Genomic DNA, 12,473 nt, shown 5'->3' on the forward strand with positions numbered 1-12,473 from the left:
ATGATACATGTGATAATTACGCGAATAGGTTTTGTCTAAATAATCTGCTAAATAGATCTGATTTTTATGTGATTGTTATTTATGCGCCCGCTTCCGCTGCCAGTTCCATCATCTATAGGGCTAACAAAATTTGTAACAAACACACTGAATGCTCAATACTCCCTTCGTCTCCCATACAGTTTGACTTGACATAGGTTTTAAAAAATGTAGTGGAAAGTGAGTTAGAAAAGTTAGTGGAATGTGGATCCTACTTTTATATATTCTTTCTACTATAATAAACTGTGAGGAAAATGAGTTAGTAGAATGTGAGGTCTATTACCAAAAGTAATAAAAAGTAAGAGTAACAATTAATAGAGAACGGACGAAAAAGGAAATTGATGTCAATTAATACGGGACAGAGAGAATAATACTACAAAAAGTAAGGAAAATTCATGATAATTTGCACTTGTCGTAAGGACCCATATAGAGTTTTCAAACACAATTATTAAGACTCATCATAGTTATAGGAATAAAGATCAATTTAGAATATTATTATGATTTTTGGTATATAAAGTATAAGTATATATAGAGAAATGATATTCTACGTATCTTATGTGAGCATTATCCATAAACATCACACTCGTTAGTATACATTTAGGCTCCGTTTGTATACCATGGCATGGATTGTAGCCTAGGAAAGTAATCTAATTTCTAATTATCAAAATCTTATGTTTGGTTCAATAATAAAATAATAACAAAAGTAATACTACCTCCGTTCCATAAAAATATGTGCAATTTTCATTTTCTTCCGTCCTATAAAAATATGTGCATTATATTTTCGAAAAATTATCCCAATTTATTACCTTTATCAACTTATTTACAACGCATACTACCACTAAACACTACTAATAATGTAGATTTCAATATCCACAAACACTACTTTAACTATCATTCTAATTATCTCTCTTTTTTTTACCAATTTTATATCAATTTCCCATATTTTTATACGACTGAGGGTTGATTGGAAAATGAAAAATGGAATGTGATGTAAAATTTGGAATATTGTAATAGCTGAGAAATGTGGCTGGAAGTATTATTTTCACTGTCTTGTCTTCAGTTAAAAGAGCGAAAGTAATTATAGTCTCACTTCGTTGTGTTTTTCCATTTTCTTTGATCGCCGGCTCTCGATTCTGCTATTGCGCTAACCGCTGCTAGATCTCCTATCAGGTATTCGGAATTACAGAATTCATTGATTAAACGTGTTGGTGGATTGTTGGAGTGGCGAATCTTTCTTTCTTTTAATTCAAGTTTCGATTTTTATTTTTTTTTGGTGTTCACTCGCCAGATTAATGTTATGCTGAATCACTGTGATTGTACCTTTGGATAGGTAGTGTTCCCGATCTTGATTGGCTATGTCCATTTTTCCTAACTGAAATTGAGTGCATATGTCATGCGTGAGTTCGCGCAGTCAACACTGAATTTTGGATTTTCAAATTTCAGTTATCATCTGCCGTCTATCTGTGAACTAATTTGGTTAAGCTTATTAGGCTGGGTTTGGAGAATTTGGATTGGCTTAGAGCTATGACAGAACTGGGTCGTGTAAAGTTGTGTTTTAGTTGATAGGTTACTAGTTAGAAGTTATCCTAGGGCAATAGAGATGCACATTGTTCTTGTTAATGCGGTACCTTTAGCTCACGGGGTCCTTTGGCTTGAATGGTGTTGCATCATAATTATACACTTGGCTTGAATGTAACTGCACCTTTACTCTGCGTCTTTGCCTGTAACTTTGTGGAATTGATAGCACGTTCATCCCTCACCTTCTAACTTCCAAAACGGGCTTTCCGGAGGCTAGAAGGTCATCCGTATTTAGCTCTATTTATGGACTTGGTGAGGCTGGGTAAAGACAGATAGTCTAAGTATTATTACTGAGAAACAAAGACCTCTTTCCGGAGAATTCTTCAATGCATTGTATTACTGGCTGTGATATACTACATATACTCCTTTAAGTAGGTTTGGGATAGCCTTAGGTCTTAAGGTTGGTTTTTGGGTCTCAACACAAAGAATTGAAAACCTTTTGACATTGTTAGAGAATGGATTATCATGATGTGTACGACCTTTTGCTCCTCTAGGACCCGTCATCGCATTTATCTAATACTCTTAAAGTGATAAATCATTTTGTTTCTTATCCAACTTTATAGGTCTTAATATTACTTTATTTTCAAGGGAATTATATAAAAACTGATATTTTTTGCCCAGCTTCTCTCGCCGTGTATATAAATTATCTTCTGTTTCTTATGCAATTTGTTACTTGTGCTTCCTGACTTGCAGAAATCATCCATTTCCTTAGTGGTCAAGCTAAAGCTTATGGGGACCGAAAATCCCAATCCTCGAAACTATCCATTAAGACCAGCAGCAACACCGTTTGCTTCTCCGCAATCTTCAACACCGTTTGCTTCTCCGCAATCTTCAACACCGTTTGCTTCTCAGCAATCTTCAACACCGTTTGCTTCTCAGCAATCTTCAACACCTTTCTTATCATCTGGTCCTGTTGTTGGATCAGAAGCACCCGTCTTTAGGCCTGGGCCTCCCTCAGCGTCAAACTTCCCAGCACCTCCCTTTTCTGGGGGACCTCTGGTTGGAACGGAGGCCCCTGCCTTTAGACTCCCTCCATCAAGTAGATCTAGTGAAGGTGTTCGCCCACCTCCTCCACCATCTTCTGGTGGTCCACCTACTTCAGGATTTCAGAGTTTCCCAAACCCCCCAATGCCCTCAGCTGGTCAAGTACCACCTCCTCAGATCTCTCATACAGGACGGCCTGCTTTTGCTCCACCAACCAGACCTCCTCCAGGTCCTGCTTCTATATTTTCACAGCCCCAACCACCTTTGGCATCCATGGGTTCTCCGCCTCAAAGCTTAAAAACTGGACAACCTAACCCAAATATCCCTCCTCCTGCAGATCAACACTTCTTCTCAGCTCCCAGGCCTAGTTCCCAGCCTACTTCGCCACCAACTGGGACATCTTATGCTGCTGGCAGGGGTATCTATCCAGGTTATGCCAACATGCAACTAAATTCTGTCTCCCAAGATCCACCTATGCAGCCTGCCTCCTTTCAATTGCAACAAGGAGGTTATGGTCCACGTTTGCAGTCTGCCTCCTTTCCTTTACAACAAGGGGGCTATGCTCCACGAGCGCCTCCAACTTCTCTTCTAGCTCAACAAAGAGGTTATGCTCCCATTCCACCCGTTTCGACTCCATCTGGCATCTATCCAGGGAACCAGTTCCAGCAACATGGCATAGCACCTCCAGTTGCTGCTCAACAGGGTTTGGCTGAAGATTTTAGTTCGCTCTCTCTTGGATCCATACCAGGATCGTTTGATGCAGGACTTGATAACACAGCCTTACCAAGGCCATTAGACGGTGATGTGGAACCTAAGTGTTTTGCTGACATGTATGAGATGAATTGTAAATCTAGATTCTTGCGACTAACAACAAGTGGCATACCGAATTCTCAATCATTGGCATCACGGTGGCATTTGCCTATGGGGGCTGTTGTTTGCCCTCTGGCAGAAACTCCTCCTGGGGTTAGTCTTAATTAAGAACTTGATTCCACATATGTATAAATATGTCATTTACAATCTATTTGTCTTAATTGCAACTTAATTTACTTTCAGGAGGAAGTTCCAATAGTTAATTTTGCCACAGGAATCATTAGATGTAGAAGGTGTCGTACTTATGTGAACCCATATGTTGCGTTCACAGACAATGGAAGAAAGTGGAGATGCAATATATGCTCATTGCTAAATGATGGTAAAATTGTAAATCATTCCCAGACTTTATACTAGGTCTTAAAAGTTTTTGGAAAACTTAGAAGAAATCTCAGGGGAATTTCATTTGTGTTCCTTAAATTTTATAATTCCAAAAGGTGCAGCACTGTTTATCACTTACCAGTAGCTTCTTATGTGCAGTTCCAAGTGATTATTTTGCCCAAGTGGATGCTAGTGGCAGAAGAGTTGATTTGGATCAAAGGCCTGAACTTATAAAGGGTAGTGTTGAGTTTATTGCTCCAGCTGAGTACATGGTCCGCCCTCCAATGCCGCCACTGTATTTTTTCCTCATCGATGTGTCAATATCTGCTGTTAAAAGTGGAATGCTTGAGGTAACTTTTATTGTGTTGATTAATTAACTAAAATGTCATTTGCAATTGCATAATCCTTGGTGTATAGTTAACAGGTCTACGCAGATGTAAGATACGTTACTTTTATATAAGAGCTAATCTATCATTAGTCATTACTCTGTATTGGAATTCCAGATACTAATCTTTTGATTTTACAAAGAGGTTATAGGTTCGGTACAGTTACTATGCCATATTTGTCTTCTATAATTAATCGAAGCATTTGGTAGGAGTGAAAGTAGAATTGGATCTAATTGTAATTTTTGTTAATGCTAGTGGCCCAGAGTTTGTCATTCTGACTTTATTTGTTTTTCTAAGTACTTTCTGATATTTATCTTAGAATATGTTATTGTTCTCAACTTAATTTCCCGCTTGAGATTCAACTACTCTAAATGTGCAAATTATTTTCAGAATCTGCTGTTCCAGTTCTAATGCCCGAACACTCTCGGTGGACGTGAATTGCCTTTTTCTTGATAATTAATTTGCAGGGGTTTTATTAGCTATTGTTTAGTTAATAGGGTGGTTCTTTGATGGATGTTTTAAGCTAAAAAATTTAGTGGGTGATATGAAATAATTTATTTGGCTTTTCGAAACTTATTCTGTTTTTAATACTTATGCTATTTCAATATTATGTAAGTTCTGAGACATCTTGCTTATTATGTTTTCTGTCAGTCAAATTGGTTGAAGAAATATTTACTTTCTTCCAGGAACAATAAAACAGTTACTACTATATCCCAATTATTTGTCAGCTCTTTTATTAACTGAATAAATGCTAATAATGTATTTCAGGTTATGGCACAGACTATTAGGTCTTGTCTGGACAACTTACCTGGTTCTACACGAACACAGATTGGCTTTATAACTTATGACAGCACCATACATTTCTATAACATGAAGGTAAATTAATGTGCATAAAAATTTTATTTTATAGTTTTATCCTGCTTAACATAACGGTGGTGGATTTCTCTTGCATCAGTCATCATTGCCGCAGCCGCAGATGATGGTTATCTCAGATTTGGATGATGTATTTGTTCCATTACCAGATGATCTTCTAGTCAACTTGTCAGAATCTAGGAGTGTGGTGGAGGCATTCCTTGATAGTTTGCCCTCTATGTTCCAGGATAACATGAATGTTGAATCCGCATTTGGTCCGGCTCTGAAAGCCGCATTCTTGGTTATGGTGGGTCTCCTCTGTAGCTTGCACCATTTAAACCATGATCAGTAACGAAGAACTAGATTTTGAAATAAATCTATAGCTAATGCCTCTCCCATTTGGCATTCATGTTACTAATCTTCTGTTTAATGTTCAAGGGTTGTACCTATGGAAGCTGTTCTCCTCTAGCTAGACTAACAAAATTTCTATTTCAATTGTCAGAGCCAACTTGGCGGTAAATTGTTAATTTTCCAGAATACACTACCATCACTTGGTGCTGGCCGTCTTAAGCTGCGCGGGGATGATATACGAATTTATGGGACAGATAAAGAGCATACTATACGATTACCTGAAGATTCATTTTATAAACAGATGGCTGCTGATTTCACTAAGTACCAGATAGCTGTAAATGTTTATGCATTCAGTGATAAGTACACGGATATTGCATCTTTGGGTATGTTTTACACTCCAACCTTTTATTTTAGTTAGAACCTTTAATAGTTCTTTTACTTGCTGCTAGGCCTTGATATAACCAACTAACTAGTCCGATGCATTGACTTGCTACATGATGGTTACATTTCATTTTAACTCTGCCATATTTGATGTTTCCTAGGAACACTGGCAAAGTATACTGGCGGTCAGGTGTATTATTATCCAAATTTCCAGGCTAGCATCCATAAAGATAAGTTGAAACATGAGCTAAGCAGAGATCTTACCAGAGAAACTGCATGGGAAGCAGTCATGCGGATAAGATGTGGAAAAGGTAGGTTCTTAAGCAGCACTTTGATAACTTGATGAAAACTAGTTGCTAGAAAGTCTGTCAATCTCTCTCTCTCTCTGTCACAATGCAGCTATTTTTTGTATTGTTGGATAAGCCTGCAAGCTTGTGTTTCATTTTGTTCTTCTCTGTCTGTAGGAGTACGTTTCACATCTTATCATGGGAATTTTATGCTAAGATCCACAGACTTACTCGCACTTCCTGCCGTTGACTGTGATAAAGCTTATGCAGCACAATTGTCTCTTGAAGAGACACTGCTGACTACCCCGACGGTCTACTTTCAAGTTGCATTACTGTATCCTTATCTAACCATTTTTTCAGTAGTATTTGATATCTTGCAAGTTCTTGTAACTTACAGTTTCTGTATTTCAATAACATGCGAGGAAATTTCGTCTTCTTTTTGGAGAACTATTGGCGTTCTATTATCCCTTCTTTTCTTCTTGTGAAGTTGCTTCTGCTGTCTACTCCACATTCATGTTAGTATTAATTAAGTAGCTATATATGCATAAGGAATCTTTAGGGCCATCCTCATAACCTTCAACTGGAGATGTTAGCGAACTAAAAGCCTTAACCTTTGCTAAGATATACATCATCTTCTGGAGAGAGGCGTATTAGGGTACACACTGCAGCTGCTCCAGTTGTTGCAGATCTGGGAGAGATGTACCGCCTGGCTGACACTGGAGCAATTATTTCTTTGCTCTCCAGGCTAGGTAAGGATGGTTGTTTTTGAGTCATCTTCTTGTACATTCCTCAAACCCCTCCCCACAATCAGAAGGAAATATAATTGAGAAGATATAATTGTATTTTTTTGTTCTTTTTAATGCCCATATACAAACATTGGTTTGAATTTAACGTGAATTCATCTGCAGCAATTGAAAAGACTTTGTCATCCAAGTTAGAAGAAGCCCGGAATGCTATTCAACTTCGTATTGTCAAAGCTTTAAGGGAATATCGAAATCTTTATGCTGTTCAACATCGCTTGTCTGGAAGGATGATCTACCCCGAGTCACTAAAATTCTTACCATTGTATGGACTAGCATTGTGCAAGTCACTACCCCTCCGTGGTGGGTATTCTGATGTGCAGCTTGATGAGCGAAGTGCTGCGGCTTACACCATGATGGCTTTACCAGTTAAAAGTTTGCTGAAACTTCTGTATCCTAACCTGGTTCGCGTGGATGAGTATCTTGTAAAAGTAAGTTTATTGCGTTCTTGTTTCCTTTGTTGGAGTATGATTTGGTATGTATCTTACCTATTGCCTATGTCTTCTCAGACTGAAGAATTTGACACCAAAAAGAGGCTTCCACTAACTGTAGAGAGCTTAGACACCAGAGGTCTCTATATCTTTGATGATGGTTTCCGGTTCGTTGTATGGTTTGGAAAAGCACTTTCACCTGACATAACTAAGAATTTGGTTGGGGAAGATTTTGCCACAGACTTCTCAAAGGTGAACTTCCTTGACCATATTATATAAATTCTCATAAATTCCGAATTGCCAGTACTTTACCTGCTCACACAAGCATTGTCTGTTTACTTTTCCTATGTGTACCCTATCGAACTGTATAGTTATAGTTTAGTAACTCCGTTTGTAACTTGCATATGTTTTTCATTCGGTTTCTTCTTTTTATAAACTATGATTTGCCTAAACTAAATGCAATTGAAAGAGTAACTGAATTGTAAATCAAGGTAAAATTAATTTACAAATGAAAAATAATAACATAATTTCTTAAAAAAGCAAAACATGGCCATTAAATTATTAGTGATGTATTAAATTGTTTATTTTGAAGTTCTGGTTTACACAAATGGACTATATTTGCTGGTATGTTGTTTGTACCAAAATTGCATAACATGTAAAATTGCACAGAATTTTGAGTAGTAGGTTTTGTAATAACCTGAAGTGTTTCTAGCCCATTGTTTGACCATCACTCATACTCAACTGTCTCGCAATTGTCTTCGATTTAAATATTGCAATTTTCTGTAACTGACATTGAATACAAATTTTTATGTGAAATCATATTTCAGTATTTTCTTTCTGGATGTAGCTCTCTCCTTTTGCCTTTGTATCCTGTTGTAAGATACTTTCCTCTTTGGTTGTGGATCCAGGTTAGCCTTTCCCAAAGAGACAACTACGTGTCTAGAAAGATCATGGAGATTCTTAATCAATATAGGAAGAGCGATCCGTCATATTTTCAGCTATGCCATCTTGTGAGGCAGGGTGATCAACCTAGAGAAGGTTTCTTCCTACTTACAAGTCTTGTCGAGGACCAGACTGGTGGTGCCAACGGTTATGCTGACTGGATGTCGCTACTTTATCGGCAAGTTCAACAAAATGCATAATAATTGGGTAATGATCTTATAATGTAATTCCGAAATTTCCATTATCTTCTTCTTGGTTTGGGATGGGATGGCTATGGTATACTCTCTCTCTCTCTCTCTCCCCCTTGATTTCTTGACTGTCTCGATTGATACTGACAGGAAATTTGTTATTACGGTCATGTGAGAACTGCGAAGCAAAGAGTAGCTCGCCCCTCAAACTCCAGACGGACAAGGTTGTGAAGCGAATGCCTTTGAAGGCAAATAAAGGAAAGAAGAAGATATAGATGTCCATGTATGTCTCCAAATTGTGGATCACTGGATTTTGAGATGAAATATATGCTGGCTTTGTGTTGGAAATGGATTCTGGAGTAGCTGCTAGTTTTGGAGAATGCAAGAGATAATCCATTATTATTTTCATCATCTCTGTTTAGCTAGACAGTGCTTTTTGGGTTTATGAATTTTCACTTATTCAGTGTAATCTCATGCCAATTTATTTTTGTAATAGACAGCCAGATTTTGGGATGTGTATTTAGATATATTAACAATATTCTTTTAAGCATTTTTGTTGTATGTGGAATATGAGTGTAATGTTGATCTTTTGCCTTCTGTTTAGAGCTGAGACGATTTTCATTTTACTGGTTAATGAATACTTTTCCAATTTTCATATATATGGAAGGGTTCATGTAAATGATGACATGATTCTAATATTATCCATTATCACAATAATATAAACAAACCTGTTTTCTTTATTTTTTGAAGCTCAATACTTTTGCAGGGAAGTCAAGACTCAAGAGTGGCAACAAGAGCAATAACTGCTAAAAGATTAGAATAAGAGTTTCTATACAATGTTGATGGCACTTGATTAACATGTAAAAATAAATATGGAAGATGGTATAGTTTGTATTAGCAAAACAAATGAAACAACACTTTTATCTGTGTACTAAAAAGTTAGAAATTACTTTTTCTGCAATTAATTAGACTACGTTCCTCGAAATAAATCCTCCTATTCACAATCGATGTCGCGATCCATGCCACGTTACGTGGGATTCGAGAGCATGAACAGAAACATTGTAATCGTTGGCATTGCCAAAACGTTGAAGGTTCACCAAAAATCTTTGCAGGAGCAAGAACCGTCTTTAAAGTGATGGAATCTGTTGGCATCTCTCACAACTATCTCTCTCCGGAAATGCTTGGAGACGAGCTTTGTGAAAGTATGACAATCGCCACACACTCTCAAGTTCTTTGTGATCCTGAGAGGTGTTCTGTGGGGAGTCGTAAGCAGGCCGTATGCTAGAGCAAGCCGTTCGCTGTGGCCATGAAGCATCCTCACTTTCTCTACCTCCTCCACATCATGCAATACATAACTAGTCTCTGCTTTATAACCTGCACCTCTCTCTAAACTCTCAGTGATCTCAGCAAGTTTTTCATAGATCTCATCACACTGAGGATGAGATCTGTCCCTCGTGATGAACGTATGCAGCCTATCTCCAATCTCCATCCAGCTACAACCGGGGTCTTTTTTAAGTCCCTTAAGTTTCATTTTCGTTCTCACTTGTTCAACATCTTCCCATCTCTCTGCTGCTGCAAACATGTTGGAAATAAGCACATAGTTTCCCGGATTCTTTGGTTCCATTTCAAGAAGCTTTCTAGCAGCTATTTCTCCTACTTCCATGTTAGAATGAATTCTGCAAGCGCCAAGAAGGGCGCACCAGACAGCAGCTGTCGGCTCCATTTCCATGGCTTTGACTAGTTCATGAGCCTCTTGTAAACGGTTTGCTCGTCCAAGGAGATCAACCAAACAAGTATAGTGTTCAGGCCATGGTTCCAAGCCATATTGACAACGCATAGTATTGAAAAATCTCTGGCCCTCATCAACTAACGCAGAATGACTGCAAGCATATAGAATTGCCAGAAATGCGATATGATCAGGACTCACATTCTCAGCCTCCATTCTTCTAAACAATTCAATGGCCATTTTCCCCTGACCATGCATTCCATATCCATTAATCAGACTCGTCCACAACACTAAATCTATACTTTCTGCACAATCGAATACCTTACGTGCATCATCTACAGCACCACAGCTCCCATACATATCTACAAGTGAGCTCGCAATGGACCCCTCAAAATGCAAGCATCTCCTAACCAAAAACCCATGAATTTCCTTACCTTTTCTCGATGCTGATACATTGGCAGCAGCTGAGAGAATACTCAGAACTGCAATGGAGTCTATCTCAACACCTTGTCTTACCATTTGATGAGAAATTTCAAGTGCCTCCCTTGCAAGTCCATTTCGAACGTAACAATCAACCATGCTTGTCCAAGAAACGACATTTTTCATTTCAATCAGTTCGAAGGTATTTCTTGCGTGATCCACTTCTCCACAATCTCCATATGCATCCACAATAGTGTTCTGCACTACAATGTCGGATAATTCTCTCCTCACTACATAACCATGGATTTCTTTCACTGCTGAAATACTTTTTAACTCACGGCAAGCAATGAGAACACTTTCAATCATCAATGTATCTGGACAAATACCTTCGTTCAGCACTTCCCTAAACAAATCCAAGGCCTTCATGTGGTCATTGTTCTGAACATAGCCAGAGATGATCGTTGTCCAGGAAATAAAATCTTTTTGGGGAATCCTACGGAAAGCAGAGTCCATAAATCTTGTCTTCCAACACTTTGCGTACATGTCTATGATCGTATTTCCAACTCGTAGATCCAAGTCAAATCCATTTTTCAGAGCAAAGGTATGAACTTCCATTCCGTTCAACAGTTTCTGTGATCTTCCACAGGCTGACAGGGCAGTGATAACTGCAACCCTGTCAGGTATTCGTCCGTCCATTGTTATTTCACGGAACAAATCAAGTGATTCATCATAAAGGCCATTTTGCACATAGGCAGCTAACATGGAGTTCAAAGAAACACTATCCCCATCATCAGTGTCAATGAAAACTCGTTCAGCTTCATCTACTCTACTGCATTCAGAATACATAACTAGTAAAGCATTCGCAACGTATCTATCCCAACAAAGACCGTACTTGAAGATAAGAGCGTGAATCTGAACCCCAGACGAGAGCTCTTTGCAGGCCCGAAGAGCAGCAACAAAAGTGTATGTGGTGGGCGTGACAGCAGCACTCAGCATTTCTCCAAAAAGCATCAAACCATGAGTAGAAATCATTAAATTCCACAATACAACATCACCTTTCCCACTCCTCCGGTCAAACAACAGCTTCACAGCCCCTACATCATCACACCTAGCATAGACACTAACAAGTGAATTCACAGCAATATCACTAGAAAAAAACCCTAACTTTATCATGTAGCCATGAATCTCTCTCCCGCAATACGCATCTCTCTCTCCAGCGCAGGCCTTCAACACAGAACTACAAGTATGTGCATCTACAGGAACATCTAAAAACCGCATATCGGCATACAATTGAATAGCTCTCCTAGCCTCCCCGCATGAAACGTAAGCACCAAGCAGTGCATTGTAAGCAAAAATGCTTCTTTGAGGCATTTGATCGAACAGTTCTTCGGCATCCGACAAGGACCCACATTTTCCGTAGAATAACACAAGCTTAGTGGCCAAGAAGACGAAATCGTCCACATTGTGACGCTTTATTATGAGGGCGTGAATCTGTTTTCCATGCGATAGCCATTTTTGGGCGACGCAGTGATCAAGAAGGGAAGCATAAGTTTCATCCAAAGAATTGTTTGAGGCGCTAGAAATTAATTTATGGGTGAATGAGACAAGGCGGTGGCGCAGATTGGTGGGTCTCTGCGGGAGTTTGAGAAGTGGGAATGTGGTTAGAGAGGGAGGTGACGGAGATGGTGGCGGTGGTGAGATTGAAGCGGAGCTCAACTGCATGTGTGGGATTACTGTCGCCATTATTCTCTTCTATTATGCACGGAACAATAATATAATTAAAATTAGTAACTCTTATTCCGGAACGAAGGGAGTAACAAAATTATCAATAAAAGGGAAAAACCGTCAATCTGTCATAATATAATAATTTTTGTGGTTTTTCTGATATCGATATAAGGGGTGTCGAAACGGGTAGCGGGTATT

At 38.7% G+C, this 12,473-nt stretch overlaps 2 protein-coding genes across 4 annotated transcripts; one reads left to right on the forward strand and one right to left on the reverse strand.

Annotated features, from left to right (window-relative positions):
- The first annotated feature begins 1,054 nt into the window (after window positions 1-1,054).
- Window positions 1,055-9,007, forward strand: LOC125201075 (protein transport protein Sec24-like At3g07100). 3 transcript variants are annotated; one of them, XM_048098977.1, is made up of 14 exons: window positions 1,055-1,206; window positions 2,308-3,561; window positions 3,652-3,787; window positions 3,946-4,136; window positions 4,941-5,048; window positions 5,128-5,331; window positions 5,527-5,758; window positions 5,918-6,067; window positions 6,221-6,377; window positions 6,665-6,792; window positions 6,952-7,274; window positions 7,353-7,526; window positions 8,183-8,423; window positions 8,555-9,007. In XM_048098977.1, exons 2-13 carry the CDS (start codon window positions 2,344-2,346, stop codon window positions 8,414-8,416), a joined length of 3,255 nt encoding a protein of 1,084 aa, XP_047954934.1. In that variant the 5' UTR covers window positions 1,055-1,206; window positions 2,308-2,343; the 3' UTR covers window positions 8,417-8,423; window positions 8,555-9,007. The 3 variants fall into 3 exon arrangements, with proteins under 3 accessions (XP_047954934.1, XP_047954935.1, XP_047954933.1); XM_048098978.1 differs by having other exon boundaries at window positions 2,308-2,827; window positions 2,936-3,561; window positions 6,952-7,526; XM_048098976.1 differs by having other exon boundaries at window positions 6,952-7,526.
- Window positions 9,008-9,277: 270 nt separating this feature from the next.
- On the reverse strand, window positions 9,278-12,293 carry LOC125217589 (pentatricopeptide repeat-containing protein At3g63370, chloroplastic). The gene has a single exon (XM_048119110.1). The coding sequence runs from the start codon at window positions 12,291-12,293 to the stop codon at window positions 9,498-9,500; it is 2,796 nt and encodes a 931-aa protein (XP_047975067.1). The 3' UTR covers window positions 9,278-9,497.
- Between the last annotated feature and the right edge of the window lie 180 nt (window positions 12,294-12,473).

Source organism: Salvia hispanica, chromosome 1, assembly GCF_023119035.1.
Source record: "Salvia hispanica cultivar TCC Black 2014 chromosome 1, UniMelb_Shisp_WGS_1.0, whole genome shotgun sequence".
Classification (NCBI taxonomy): Eukaryota; Viridiplantae; Streptophyta; class Magnoliopsida; order Lamiales; family Lamiaceae; genus Salvia; species Salvia hispanica.

Coding starts and splice junctions, on each gene's coding strand:
- LOC125201075 (XM_048098976.1), top strand. CDS start 2,344: ATGGGGACCGAAAATCCCAATCCTCGAAACTATCCATTAAGACCAGCA. Junction 3,562..3,651: donor TGGCAGAAACTCCTCCTGGG/GTTAGTCTTAAT, acceptor ATTTACTTTCAG/GAGGAAGTTCCAATAGTTAA. Junction 5,049..5,127: donor TACATTTCTATAACATGAAG/GTAAATTAATGT, acceptor CTCTTGCATCAG/TCATCATTGCCGCAGCCGCA.
- LOC125217589 (XM_048119110.1), bottom strand. CDS start 12,293: ATGGCGACAGTAATCCCACACATGCAGTTGAGCTCCGCTTCAATCTCA.